Source organism: Heterodontus francisci, chromosome 1 (assembly GCF_036365525.1).
Source record: "Heterodontus francisci isolate sHetFra1 chromosome 1, sHetFra1.hap1, whole genome shotgun sequence".
Taxonomy (NCBI): Eukaryota; Metazoa; Chordata; class Chondrichthyes; order Heterodontiformes; family Heterodontidae; genus Heterodontus; species Heterodontus francisci.
The window spans coordinates 223,087,263-223,100,509 of NC_090371.1; the positions used below are offsets into that span (position 1 = coordinate 223,087,263).

A 13,247-nucleotide genomic window follows, 5' to 3' on the forward strand; every position below is an offset into this window, starting at 1 on the left:
CTTCTTTTTCCAATTTATGTATATCTATATTTAGTTATTCAAAAGTAACTATTGGATTTTCGACATATTAAAGGTTTGTGAGAGAAAAGATCAGCACAAACTTTATCAGTTGAAACTAATTACTTAAGTGCTGAATTATTACAATGTTAAAAGTCAAGCCATGCATTTTTTTTTCTTTCGGCTAACCTTCTCCCTGAGATTTGGGTCATTAAACCACTCCAGCAATTTCTTTCCAACTTCCAAAGGGCTTGCTAAGAACGTCCGGCAGGTTAAAATAAAATCTTCGATGTACGTGGGATCCCCACAATGCTCCTCCACCAGGTGTTTTTCCAACTCCTCGGCTGTTCCCTAACATAGTATAATAGAACATTTCCTTAGTAAAGTTACATCTAACTAGATCGGCAAAATAAACTTTCATGCAAAAAATACAATGGACATCATGAGTGTTTTTTTTTAGATCAATGTTTGTTTGTGATGTGCTTAAACATTCCTACTTACTTTTATGATGATGTGTCCTTTGCTGGTTACATCGCCATCCAACTCTTGGTGTTCCCTTGTCATTGAAAGCTCTCCCGCCTCCTCCACCTTCTGCACATCATTTTCCACCTGGTTCAGGATTGGACAAGGGTCCTGTTGGGCTGTGCACACAGACTGGCAAGGAGCACAGAAAATGTTACAGCATTAGGCATATGTACGACATGTAGTAATGCTATTTATATGTATATAGGTACACACACTGAGAGGTAGTTTAGTCAATAAGTTATTCAGTTAGGAGAACCGTGACTTCCTGCTATTCCCGCTTTGCAACTATCGCACTCAGTGCTCAAGTCATAAAATATTCAATTTTAGTAAATGTTAGGAACTTGTTTCAATTTGCCAACTCTATAACCAGGCATGGATTGACTTCCCCAAAATGGCACGAGATCCTTTGGGATTTTCATGGGAAATGGGGGCACTGATAATACAGCATTATTGAATCATTCAAGTGAGCATTTGTGAAGATAAAAAAAATCAAAGTTACAAGTTCTCCTTATTTTTGAGTACATAACTGAGCCAAGTAAAGGCATTTCATCCCACTAAGTTCTAATAAGGCACTTTTTTAAATAATATGGTTTCCTTAAATTTGGCATAGAATTACTAGTGTCACAAATAGGTGAGAACCCACTGTAAATTGGGTTTTGTGCATTTGAATATTGATCTTAACCACCATTTTATACAGCATGTTAAGTTTTAGCTGGGTTCCACTTGTTAAAATGGAGGAGAGCATGGGACAGCAACTTGAAAGGATCTAGTTTTAGGACCCAGGAAACCCATATCCAACCTGCCTGGACTTGAAAATGTCACAGTTTGAGGGTAAAGCCTGTTTTCAATCCACAGCTGCCTTTTGCTGAGATTCGCACAGCTGTCTGCAGCTGCACACATCTCTCTAAGACAAAGTCTGAACAAGACAGAAAATTAAAGAAGACCCAGACTGCAAACAGTGAAGAAGACTAAAGACACAGTCTGCAAAAATAGCAAGAAAACCTGCCTTCTGCTGGTCGCTCTCCATCTAAGCAAAAGGCGACCTCAGCAAAATTAAGCTACCTCCATTTACTTTCGAGAGTGCAAAGAAGAAGAAATTTGTAAGAGAAGAGATATCTCCAACAGCTTCTCCCCCAATTCAGCATTTCTAGTCGGTGACCTCCAATTTTTGGACTTTTTGATAACTTAAATGGACACTAGTTTTAACTGAAATTCATGTCAGGTTATAGTTATATTTAGTAAATGTCCTTGCCTTTTTATGCCTTTTAATGTTTCCTTGTACATTTGCAGGTGTTCATGGTGAAGTTAAATCCCTTCCCAAGTTTAAGAGTATGTAAACAAACTCTATTTTTTGATTTAACTCTAACAACCATATTGTTGTTGCAGTCATTTATTATCAGGGTTTAAGGGAGGGAAAAATTCAATCACAAATTTATTTACGGAGAGGTGGTTAGAAAAACAGAGACATTTGTTCAGAGACAAAAAAAAAAAGTTTAACTACCTGTTCTTCGCATTCGTATGGGTAACAGCACTTCTATAAGGAGAAAATGGCTTGATTAAATAGATAATAAATTGGAAGATCCTTCATGCTTATAATTATTAATCTCATTAAAATCAAGCAAAATACATTTCATATAATTCATTACATATGTCCTGGGCCCAACCATCTTCAGCTGCTTCATCAATGATCTTCCTTCAATCAGAAGGTCAGAATTGGGGATGTTTGCTGATGATTGCACAATGTTCAGCACCATTCACCATTCCTCAGATACTGAAGCAGTCTGTGTAGAAATGCAGCAAGACCTGGACAATATCCAGGCTTGGGCTGACAAGTGGCAAGTAACATTCATGCCGCACAAGTACCAGGCAATGACCATCTCCAACAAGAGAAAATCTAACCACCTCCCCTTGACATTCAATGGCATTACCATCGCTGAATCCCCCACTATCAACATGCTGGGGGTTATCATTGACAAGAAACTTAACTGGAGTAGCCATATAAAACCATGGCTACAAGAGCAGGTCAGAGGCTAGGAATCCTGTGGCGAGTAGCTCACCTCCTGACTCCCCAAATCTTGTCCACCATCTATAAGGCACAAGTTAGGAGTGTGTTGGAATACTCTTCAATTTCCTGAATTGGTGCAGCTCCAATAACACTCAAGAAGCTCAACATTATCCAGGACAAAGCAGCCCGCTTGATTGGCACCCTAATTCACAAACATTCACTCCCTCCACCACCGCACACAGTGGTAGCAGTGTATATCATCAACAAGATGCACTGCAGCAATGCACTGAGGCTCTTTCGACAGCACCATCCAAACCTGTGACCGCTACCACATAGAAGGACAAGGGAGGTAAATGCATGGGAACACCACCACCTGCAAGTTCCCCTCCAAGCCACACATCATCCTGACTTGGAACTATATCACCGTTCCTGCACCGTTGCTGGGGCAAAATCCTGGAACTCCCTCCCTAACAGCACTATGGGTGTACCTACCTGACATGGACTGCAGCAGTTCAAGAAGACAGCTCACCACCACCTTCACAAGGGCAATTAGGGATGGGCAATAAATGCTGGCCTAGCCAGTGATGCCCACATCCCATGAATGAATTTTTAAAAATATATTTTAATATTTCAATTCTGTTATGAACACTCATTCTTCGCTACTGAAAATTGAATTTGTTTCACAAAAAAGATATCTTATACAATTCAGACAGTTGAAGTGACTGAATTAATTGTTCCACCAAAATAGGATTAATTACATATTCAGTGGCTAAATACAAAATCTATTGAAACCACACTTGGTGAAATGTCATGACAGAAAGTTGTTGGACTTACAGTTAATAGAAATTACTGTAGACAACAGTGGAATAAAACTTTCTATTCAGTTGTGAACACACCTTGCCGTTAAATATCATTAATTCAAAATTTTCCTTTAATATCAGATGATAAACATAAAACTCTCATTTGTTTTTCACATGCAAAGCTCAGATAATACTTGCTGTAAAATAAATGTAATTACCTGACAGTCATCAATCTTAGTTTTCATCACCCTCCTCGTGTAACCTCTCTCCAAAGTAGGAGAGACACCAAAGCTATTGCCCATGCACAACATTTCCAGCCTTCCATCAAAATATGTGACTTCTACAGAACTATTTAAAATGACAGCCCAAGAATCAAACTACAACGCAAGAAATTAAAGCAGCAAAAACACTTTCATTACTAATGGATTCTACTCAAAAAAACACAATATTTGTTTTTCTTTTAAAATTTAAATGTGGTATATAGAAGTTGTGTGTCAGCTTGACTTACATGGACATAATCACATCCCTTGGTCAGTGATTGTGTTTTGAAACCTTATAAAAGGAGGTAGTGCTCCTAACTCAGACCAATGTTCCAGTGTGTAGAGAGAGTTCTGCATTGTCACAGATGTCATCCAACAGAAAAGACATTAAACTGAGGTGCCATCAGCTTACCCCGTTCCAGTGCTTGCTAAACATTCCATGGTACTATTCCAAGAACGGCAGCAGCTCTTCCAGGATCCGATCAAACATATCTCCCTCAAACAATGTCTGATCATTTTTTATGATGGCTTCATTTGCCTATGTAACAGTTAATGCCTTTTAAAATTATCTATTGAATGTGAACTGCTTTGAAATCCTTTTAACACATGTGAGAACACTTTCTTCTATTTAATTCTGAGATGTTTTATTTTGACCCCATTAAAAATAACACCTAAAAAAACTAATGCTGATTGAACGATGCGGCATGTACTGTGTCATAATACAAATGGATGCTGGGGAATTCAAGCTCATGATACTGCATTAATGAGACAAAGCGAAACAGGCAGAAGGCCCAGATGAGAGTGAAAAGCAAAGGAGTAAAAAATTTAAAGGCTACTCATGTAGTCAGTGTTGTATGATCTTTTTAAGAGTGATGCCACTTTAAGAACTCAGTAAGCTAATGAGCTAAGTACCAGGATGTAGTCATGTGACTAGAAGCCATAGTCACTATGCACTGCTGCACTCTGGACAAAGATTCTGTAGTTTGTTCTGTATTGTGTCTGTTAGTTTTAGCTGTTAATAAACTTTCCAGAGATCTTCAAGAAACTGGAATCCATGAACCTCATTGTGTTGCTTGAGATAACACAAAGAAATGCGTGACAGTCAGATCAAGAGCATTGTTGGAGCAAGCGGACAGTGGGCTGCAGGCTGCATGCTGACCTTTATCACTGGAAAATGATGTGAGTCGGGGGAAATTAGAAGTAAAGTCAAATATAAACAGTTACACTATCATATTTTAAGTCGTTCACCCTCAATAGCAGCTGGTATGAAACACATTTCAATAACAAGAAGCAACCATGTAAAAGCAAAATACTGCAGATGCTGGAAATCTGAAATAAAAACAAGAAATGCGGGAAATACTCAGCAGGTCTGGCAGTATCTGTGGAGAGAGAAGCAGAGTTAACGTTTCAGGTCAGTGACCCCTTCATCAGAACTGATGAAGCAACTATATAGCTGTTTTAATATAGAGAAATATCCCAATGGGCTTCACAGGAGCATTATCAAGCAAAACTTGCCACCAAGCCACATAAGGAGATACTGGCACAGAAAAGAGGTAGATTTTAAGGAGCATCTTAAAGGAGAAGAGAGTGGTAGAGAGGCAGAGATGTTTAGGGAAGGAATTCTAGACCTTTGGATCAAGGCAGCCGAAGAGACGGCCACAAAGGGCAAGTCATTAAAAGCAGGGTGTGCAAGAGAGCAGAATTGGAGATGTGCAGAGACCTCAAAGGGTTGGAGGGCTGGATGGGTTTTCAGAGCAAGGATGAGCTCATGGAAAGATTTGAAGATAAGGATCAGCATTTTAAAATTGAGGTGTTGCTGGACTGGGGCCAAAGTAGGTCGGGGATTGGTGAACAGGACTTGGTGCAAGTTAGGATATAAACAGCAGAGTTTTATACAAGGTTGAAGATGAAAGGTCATCGACCTGAAATGTTAACTCTGTTTCTATCTCCAGAGTTGCTGCCTGACCTGCTGAGTATTTCCAAAATTTACTATTTTTTTCTCAGATTTCCAACATCCACAGTATTTGTTTTTGTTTTGTTGAAGATGGGAGGCTGGGCCAGAGACCACTGGAATAGTCAAGTCTGAAGGTTGCAAAGGCATGGATGAGGGCTTGAGCAGCAGATGAGCTGAGGCAGGGGTGGAGTCTGGTGCTGTTACCAAGGTGCAAATAGGTAGTCTTGGTGTTGGAGCAGATACAAAGAACAAAGAACAGTACAGCACAGGAACAGGCCATTCGGCCCTCCAAGCCTGCGCCGATCTTGATGCCTGCCTAAACTAAAACCTTCTGCACTTCCGGGGACCATATCCCTCTATTCCCATCCTATTCATGTATATGTCAAGATGCCTCTTAAACGTCGCCATCGTACCTGCTTCCACCACCTCCCCCGGCAGCAAGTTCCAGGCACTCACCACCCTCTGTGTAAAGAACTTGCCTCGCAAATCCCCTCTAAACTTTGCCCCTCTCACCTTAAACCAATCCCCCTCGTCACTGACTCTTCCACCCTGGGAAAAAGCTTCTGACTATCCACTCTGTCCATGCCACTCATAACTTTGTAAACCTCTATCATGTCGCCCCTCCACCTCTGTCGTTCCAGTGAAAACAATCCGAGTTTATCCAACCTCTCCTCATAGCTAATGCCCTCCAGACCAGGCAACATCCTGGTAAACCTCTTCTGTACCCTCTCCAAAGCCTCCACGTCCTTCTGGTGGTGTGGCGATCAGAATTGCATGCAATATTCTAAGTGTGGCCAAACTAAAGGCCTGTACAGCTGCAGCATGAACAAAGAAAATTACAGCACAGGATACATAGTAAGATGTTCAGCTCTGAGTTTAATAGGACACATATGTTGTGAACAGTTTGAACAGATGGAGATGGAATAGGTGGTAAGGGAACGGAGTTTGTGGCAGGCACTGAAGCCAATGGCTTTGGTCTTCGAATATCTAGTTGGAAGAAATTTCTGCTCATTTAATACTGGATGTCAGTAGTAGTGTGACAAGTCAGAGACAGTGGAGAGCTCGAGAGAGGTGGTAGTGAGCTAGAGCTGGGTATCATCAGAATACATGTGGAATATGTAGAAAAGTTCTTTTTCAGTATTGCACCCAATGTTGACTGAGATATAAATCAGGTGAGTAAAGTACTGGAGAAATGACCCTGATCACAGAGATATCTGTAACTCATCCACACCATAAACCAGAACAGAGGAACACCCCTAAGGCTAGATTTTCAACAGGGTTCTCGAACTGGAAAATGGGACTCGTTCTGAGTCCAGGGCCCACACAACGTGCTTTAGATACACCCACTGCAATCTTCAATGATCCAGGCAACTAAGGGGCAGGGAGCAGGCTCGCCATCTAATCAGAGATGGCGGGCAAACACCCGTTGCTGGACAGCCAATGGGAGGCCCTCTAGCACTCAGAGATTGGCAGCCCCACTGGCTGAGGTGGGAGCTGCAAATGTGAACATGGAGACAGTGAGGCACAATTGGAGGGAAGTTATTTTTATTTTTTAAAAAGTCACAGATGCCTGATCATGAACCTGGTAGGGCAACCCTTCCCGGTGATAGTTAGAGGCCGCAGCTGTGGCCTCCAAACTGTTGTTGCATACATCAAAACAGTCAAGTTCCACGCAACAGTGACAAAGGTTTGGCAGCAGGTTGTCCATCACTCTGCAAAGGCCACTTGTTCTTCCATTATATGTAATAATTAACAGAGACAGCATCTTACTTTGACCAGCTAGACCGACGTATACATTAACTGAATCTGGCATGCGTGTCCTTTATCATGAATTGTCCAAGAAATGCAAAGAGGGCAGAACTTTGCACAGTTGTAATTTGTTCAACCCATCTTGCAGCAAAATATCAGTCCTAGTGGATTGTACAAGTTCCACTCCACTTGAAATAAAAGTCACTTTAAAAAGGTATATATATGTTCTTACTTGGCCATTATTAGTGGCATTAGCAATCCTACAACTAAAAATGTCAACTTTAAACAGGCTAGCATAAAGCATGTTCCAATACTGCATTTTACTCTTTAAAGACTTTTGAATAATGAACCTCTTTGTTCGTACAATATTACAGAGCATTGAAATCAGAAAGTTAGGAAGCAATAATTTATTGCCCATCCCTAATTGCCCTTGAGAAGGTGGTGGTGAGCTGCCTTCCTGAACTGCTGCAGTCCCTGGATTATAGGTACATCCAGAGTACTGGAAGGAAGGGAGTTCCAGGATTTTGACCCCACAACAGTGAAGGAATGGCGATATAGCTCCAAGTCAGGATGGTGTGTGACTTGGAGGTGAGCTTGCAGGTGGTGGGGTTCCCATGCATCTGCTGCCCTTGTCATTCTGTGTGATAAGAGTTCGAGGGTTTGGAATGTGCTGTCGAAAGAGCCTTGGTGAGTTGCTTGTTGATACACTGTTTTGGGTAATGTGATATCCAACATCTCAGATGGCACACATGTAGATTTATAAGATGAAATCTATTATAACGTTCAATTTAACTTCAAGTTTGTGTTTGATTTTTTGAACCCATACTGTCATAACAGCAATGCTTACAAAATACTTGTAATACACAGTATCAATCAATTCAGAATTTCACCTATTTTCTCAACGACAATAACTGGTAGACCACATCAGAAAAAAAAAACTATTTTACTGCTTCCATAGAATAGAAAAACAGCTTTCAAATCATAGGTTACTGCAACCACAAGATAAAATAGTCACTAAAAGGCTCCTGTTCCTGGTTAATGCATTTAGAAACTGTTCATTTGAGGCCTGCAGTAGTTGTTTTGTACCAAAAATAGTTTAGCATTTTCTATTTTATCTGGAATATGTTCTATAGTTCTACATTTTGTTACAGTATTTTTTATTCATTATTCGTTGTGTAAAGAAAATGTATGCCTTGTTTTGCAACTAGAAAGGAAATAGATTCACATGGATCAACTAATCATTTGAAACTTCAGTTAATTTGCTATAATGCTCATGTTCAAAATTAACTCAGAATGTTATCTGAAGTTGCACATCAAATTCAGCAAAATCATCAACATGTATCTTGTTGAGGTGACAAATAACACTTCTCCTACAGTTGATGAAGCAAGTGGGATATGTTTAACCAGAGCAAATGGAGTTTCAAATTTATATTGTGTAAGGAAATCTGTGCACATTAAAACAGAGATCAAAATTCAGCTAACTGATTTGAAGATACGCACCTCTTCACCAATATTGAGTATTAGATTGCCTGCCCGATTCACCACTTGAAAAACCATCATAGTACAAAGCTCTCTTTTAATTGATATCGGCAGGTTGGAAAAAGCTGGGAGCTGTTGCATGAATTCCAACAATTGTTCTGCATGTAAAAACAAAAAAATTAAACTAGACTTGTGGAAACAGAAAGACTGAGCAACTATTTGGGCAGCTCATCTCAATCATCTCACACAATCCCTTTTGGAATCAGCGCACACATTGGCCGGGATTTTATGGGCGCCCCTGAGGCGGGGGATGGCATGGAGAATCGCAATGGGTGGTGGAGAGTGGAGGGCCCACTGCCTCCCCGTCGCCAAGCAACCTCCCCGGGGGTGGGATAGGCCAATGACAGGCTCCCCATCCAGAGGCCAATTGAGGTCGTTAAGTGGCCTATTAACAGCCAATTAAGGGCCTCCTCCCACTGCTGCTGGGATCTTACCAGCAGCAGGGGAGGGGAGCAACCACCATGCACAGAGGAGCGCTCCAGGAGGTGGGGTGGGGGGGCAGGAAAAGGCCGAGCTGGAGATCCCCCCACCTTTTTGGCCTGGCGCAGGGAGCCCCACCTCCTGTGCAAAATTCAGCCCATTGTTCCTGTATGCAGGTCCACACAGGACGAAACCAATTGTCTGGTGCAGAGGAGTCATAGAGAGAGAGAGCACTGAAACAGGCCCTTCGGCCCACCGAGTCTGTGCCAACCATCAACCACCCATTTATACTAATCCTACATTAATCCCATACCACATCCCCACAATTCTCCTACCACCTACCTACACTAGGAGCAATTTACCATGACCAATTTACCTATCAACCTGCAAGTCTTTGGCTATAGGAGGAAGCCAGAGCACCCAGTGGAAACCCAGGTGGTTACAGAGAGAATTTGCAAACTCTGCTTAGGCAGTACCCCGAACTGAACCTGGGTTGCTGGAGGTGTGAGGCTGTGGTGCTAATCACTGCGCCACTGTGCCACCCCAGACTAAGATATTGTGAACTTACAGATGTTAATATGTTCATATTAACAAATCATATATTTTTTTATTTCACAAAATACTGCAGATGCTGTAAATCTGAAATAAGAACTGAAAAAAGCTGGAAATAACTCAGCAGGTCAGGCTGTAAAGTGTCCAATCAAAAGATGAGATGCTGTGCCTCAAGCTTTCACTGAGCTTCATTGGAACAGTGTAGGAGGCTGAGGACAGAGAGGTCAGGGTGGGTATAGGGTGTAACAAAATGCAGCCCACACGTATGTCATTGGTCAAGGAGACAGCAAGTTCTCCCTGTGTCTGCGTGGGTTTTCTCCGGGTGCTCCGGTTTCCTCCCACAAGCCAAAAGACTTGCAGGTTGGTAGGTAAATTGGCCATTATAAATTGTCACTAGTATAGGTAGGTGGTCGGGAAATATAGGGACAGGTGGGGATGTTTGGTAGGAATATGGGATTAGTGTAGGATTAGTATAAATGGGTGGTTGATGGTCGGCACAGACTCGGTGGGCCGAAGGGCCTGTTTCAGTATCTCTAATCTAATCTAAGCACCTAGTCTCAGCAGGCACGTTCCTCTTGTCTCGTTCGTGACATGCAAGACGAGAAGAAAAAGCTGGTTTCAGCAGCATTCTATTAGCTCCAGTGTTAGTGTACAGACCTTAGAGTGACAGTCTACCCACCTCAGAGTGACAGTCCACTCACTTAAGCATAATCGAGCCAGGATGAACATTGAGCATGACAAGCATGTCTGCTTGTTTAAGATACCTCCAAATCTTGACAGAATTGTTGACTCAGCACCAGGAACAAGTTTCACATTATTAAAACAAAGTAATATATAATCATATAACTATTTTTATACAATAAAAGTACTTGTTTTGCATTGCACTGCATCCGTGGAAATTTTATAACATGGAAGGGGGGCTCACAAGCAACAATATTGAGTACCCCTGCTTTACAGCCAATGAAGTACTTCTGAAGTTTAGTCATTATTGTTATGTAGGAAATACCACAGCCAATTTGCACATTCCCACAAACATCAATGTGATGATGACCGGGTAATTTTCTTTCAGTGATGTTGATTGAGGGATAAATATTGGCTAGGAAACCAGGGAGAATTCCCATGCTTTTCACAGAATCACAGAATTGTTACACCGCAGAAGGAGACCATTCGGCCCATTGTGTCTGCACCAGCTCTCCAAATGAGCACATCACCTAATGCCATTCCCCTGCTTTTTCCCCATAACTCTGCACATTCGTCCTTTTCAGATAACAGTCTAATTCCCTTTTGAATGCCTCAATTGAACCTGCCTCAACCATACTCTCACACAGTGGATTCCAGATCCTAACCACTCGCTGCATGAAGAAGTTTTTCCTCATGTCACTTTTGCTTATTTTGTCAATCACTTTAAATCTGTGTTCTCTCATTCTCAAACCTTTCATGAGTGGGAACAGTTTTTCCCTATCTACTCTGTTTAGACCCCTCATAATTCTGAATCAAATTTCTTCTCAGCCTTCTCATCTCCAAAGAAAACAATCCCAACTTCTCCAATCTATCTTCAGAACTGACGTTCCTCATCCCTGGAACCATTCTCCTGAATTTTTTCTGTAAGCTCTCCACTGCCCTCACATCTTTCCTAAAGTGCAGTGCCCACATCTGCAATACTCCAGCTGACGCCGAACTAGTGTCTTATACAAGTTCAACATAACTGCCTTGCTCTTGTACTCTTTGCCCCTATTAATAAAGCCCAGGATACTGTATGCTCTCAACCTGTCCTGCCACCTTCAGTGACTTATGCACATATATACCCAGGACCCACTGCTCTTGCACCCTCCTTTTAACAACATTACCATTATTGAATTCCTCACCAGTAACAACATGGGGTCATCACTGACCAGATACTGAACTTTAACAGCCATATAAATACTGGGCTACGAGAGACAGGTCAGAGGCTGGGTATTCTGTGATGAGTGACTAACTTCCTGACTCCCCAGTGCCTGTCTCCCATCTACAAGGCACAAATCAGGAGTGTGATACAGTACATTCCACTGGCCTGGATGACTGCAGTTCCAGCAACACTCAAGAAGCTCAACACCATCCAGGACAAAGCAGCCTACTTGATTGGTACCCCATCCACCATTGTAAACATCCACTCCCTCCAACACTGCCTGCAGTGGGTACCATCTACAAGATGCACTGCAGCAACCCACCTTGGCTTCTTCGACGGCACCTCCCAAATCTGCAACTTCTTTCATGTAGAAATACAAGGACAGCAAATGCATGGGAACACTATCATCTCCAAATTCCCCTCCAAATCACACACCATCCTGACTTGAAAATATTTCACTATTTATTCAACATCAAAATCCTGGAACTCCCTCCCTAACAGCACTGTGGGAGTACCACACGGATTTAAGCAGTTCAAAAAGGTGGCTCGCCACCACCTTTTCAAGGGCAATTAGGGATGGGCAATAAATACTGGCCTTGCCAGCAACATCCACATCCCATGAATAAAATATAAAAGCACTGTGTTCTGCTTCATTACTGGTTGAAACTTGGTTTATAATAAACTGATAATTTTGTTGCTTATTAAAGAAACCTGGTTGGTGTGCTTTATTCTGGGGGGAAATAAAGTATCTGATTGTTTTGGTAAGTGGGAAAATTTAAATATATGTTGTGACCTGTGGAGAAGTGGGACTGAATTAACAATGCACTCCTCCCACCTTGGTCGTAATGCAGTATAATAAATAATGTTGTCTCTCCTGCAGTAAATAATTCCTCTTAGATTAAATCAAGAGAGTCAAGAAATACTGGAATATACTTCTGATATGTTCATCAGTTATTAAATCTTTCTGGACATTAATGCACTACACAGACACAGGATAAAATAAAAATATACTAGAAAATTACATAGCAGGAAACTCATTACATTGATATATACTGAATGCATGACATCACACCACACACAATTTCATAACTTTCTTCCCAAACCATACATAAAACCAGATTGTGTTTACTGTGGCATCGATTTACCCACAAAACTATTTTAAGGAAATTCATTTTACATTTGTTTTCTGTGTATTGCTCATGTGAGATACACATTTCACAAAGTATGTATTGGGACTGGACATGTGTTTTTTCACTCTTTCACGAGATGTGGGCATTGTTGGCAAGGCCAGCATTTGTTGCCCATCCCTAATTGCCTTGGACTATTGAGTGGTGTGCTGGGCCTTTCAGAGGGCAGTTAACAGTCAACCACATTGCCGTGGGTCACATGTAGGCCAGGACCAGGTATGGACTGTGGATTTCCTTCCCTAAGGACTTTAGTGAAGCAGATGTTATAATTCTATGTACACATCATTGCCTCCACAATATAAGAGTATCAAAGTACCTTCATGAATGTATCCTTTTTTTCAAATTTAGATCTGGTTGTCTATCGCAGTATCACA

General features: G+C 41.5%; 1 protein-coding gene across 1 annotated transcript in view; it reads right to left on the reverse strand.

Moving 5' to 3' along the window:
* LOC137371350 (rap guanine nucleotide exchange factor 2-like) overlaps positions 1-13,247 on the reverse strand; it is a 150,597-nt gene that overhangs the window by 137,181 nt on the left and 169 nt on the right. The window contains exons 2-5 of the mRNA XM_068033846.1: positions 8,791-8,927; positions 3,546-3,704; positions 499-651; positions 187-348 (exon numbers count right to left, since the gene is read on the reverse strand). Coding sequence (XP_067889947.1) covers positions 187-348; positions 499-651; positions 3,546-3,704; positions 8,791-8,927 — 611 coding nt within the window. The remainder of the gene's footprint in view (positions 1-186; positions 349-498; positions 652-3,545; positions 3,705-8,790; positions 8,928-13,247) is intronic.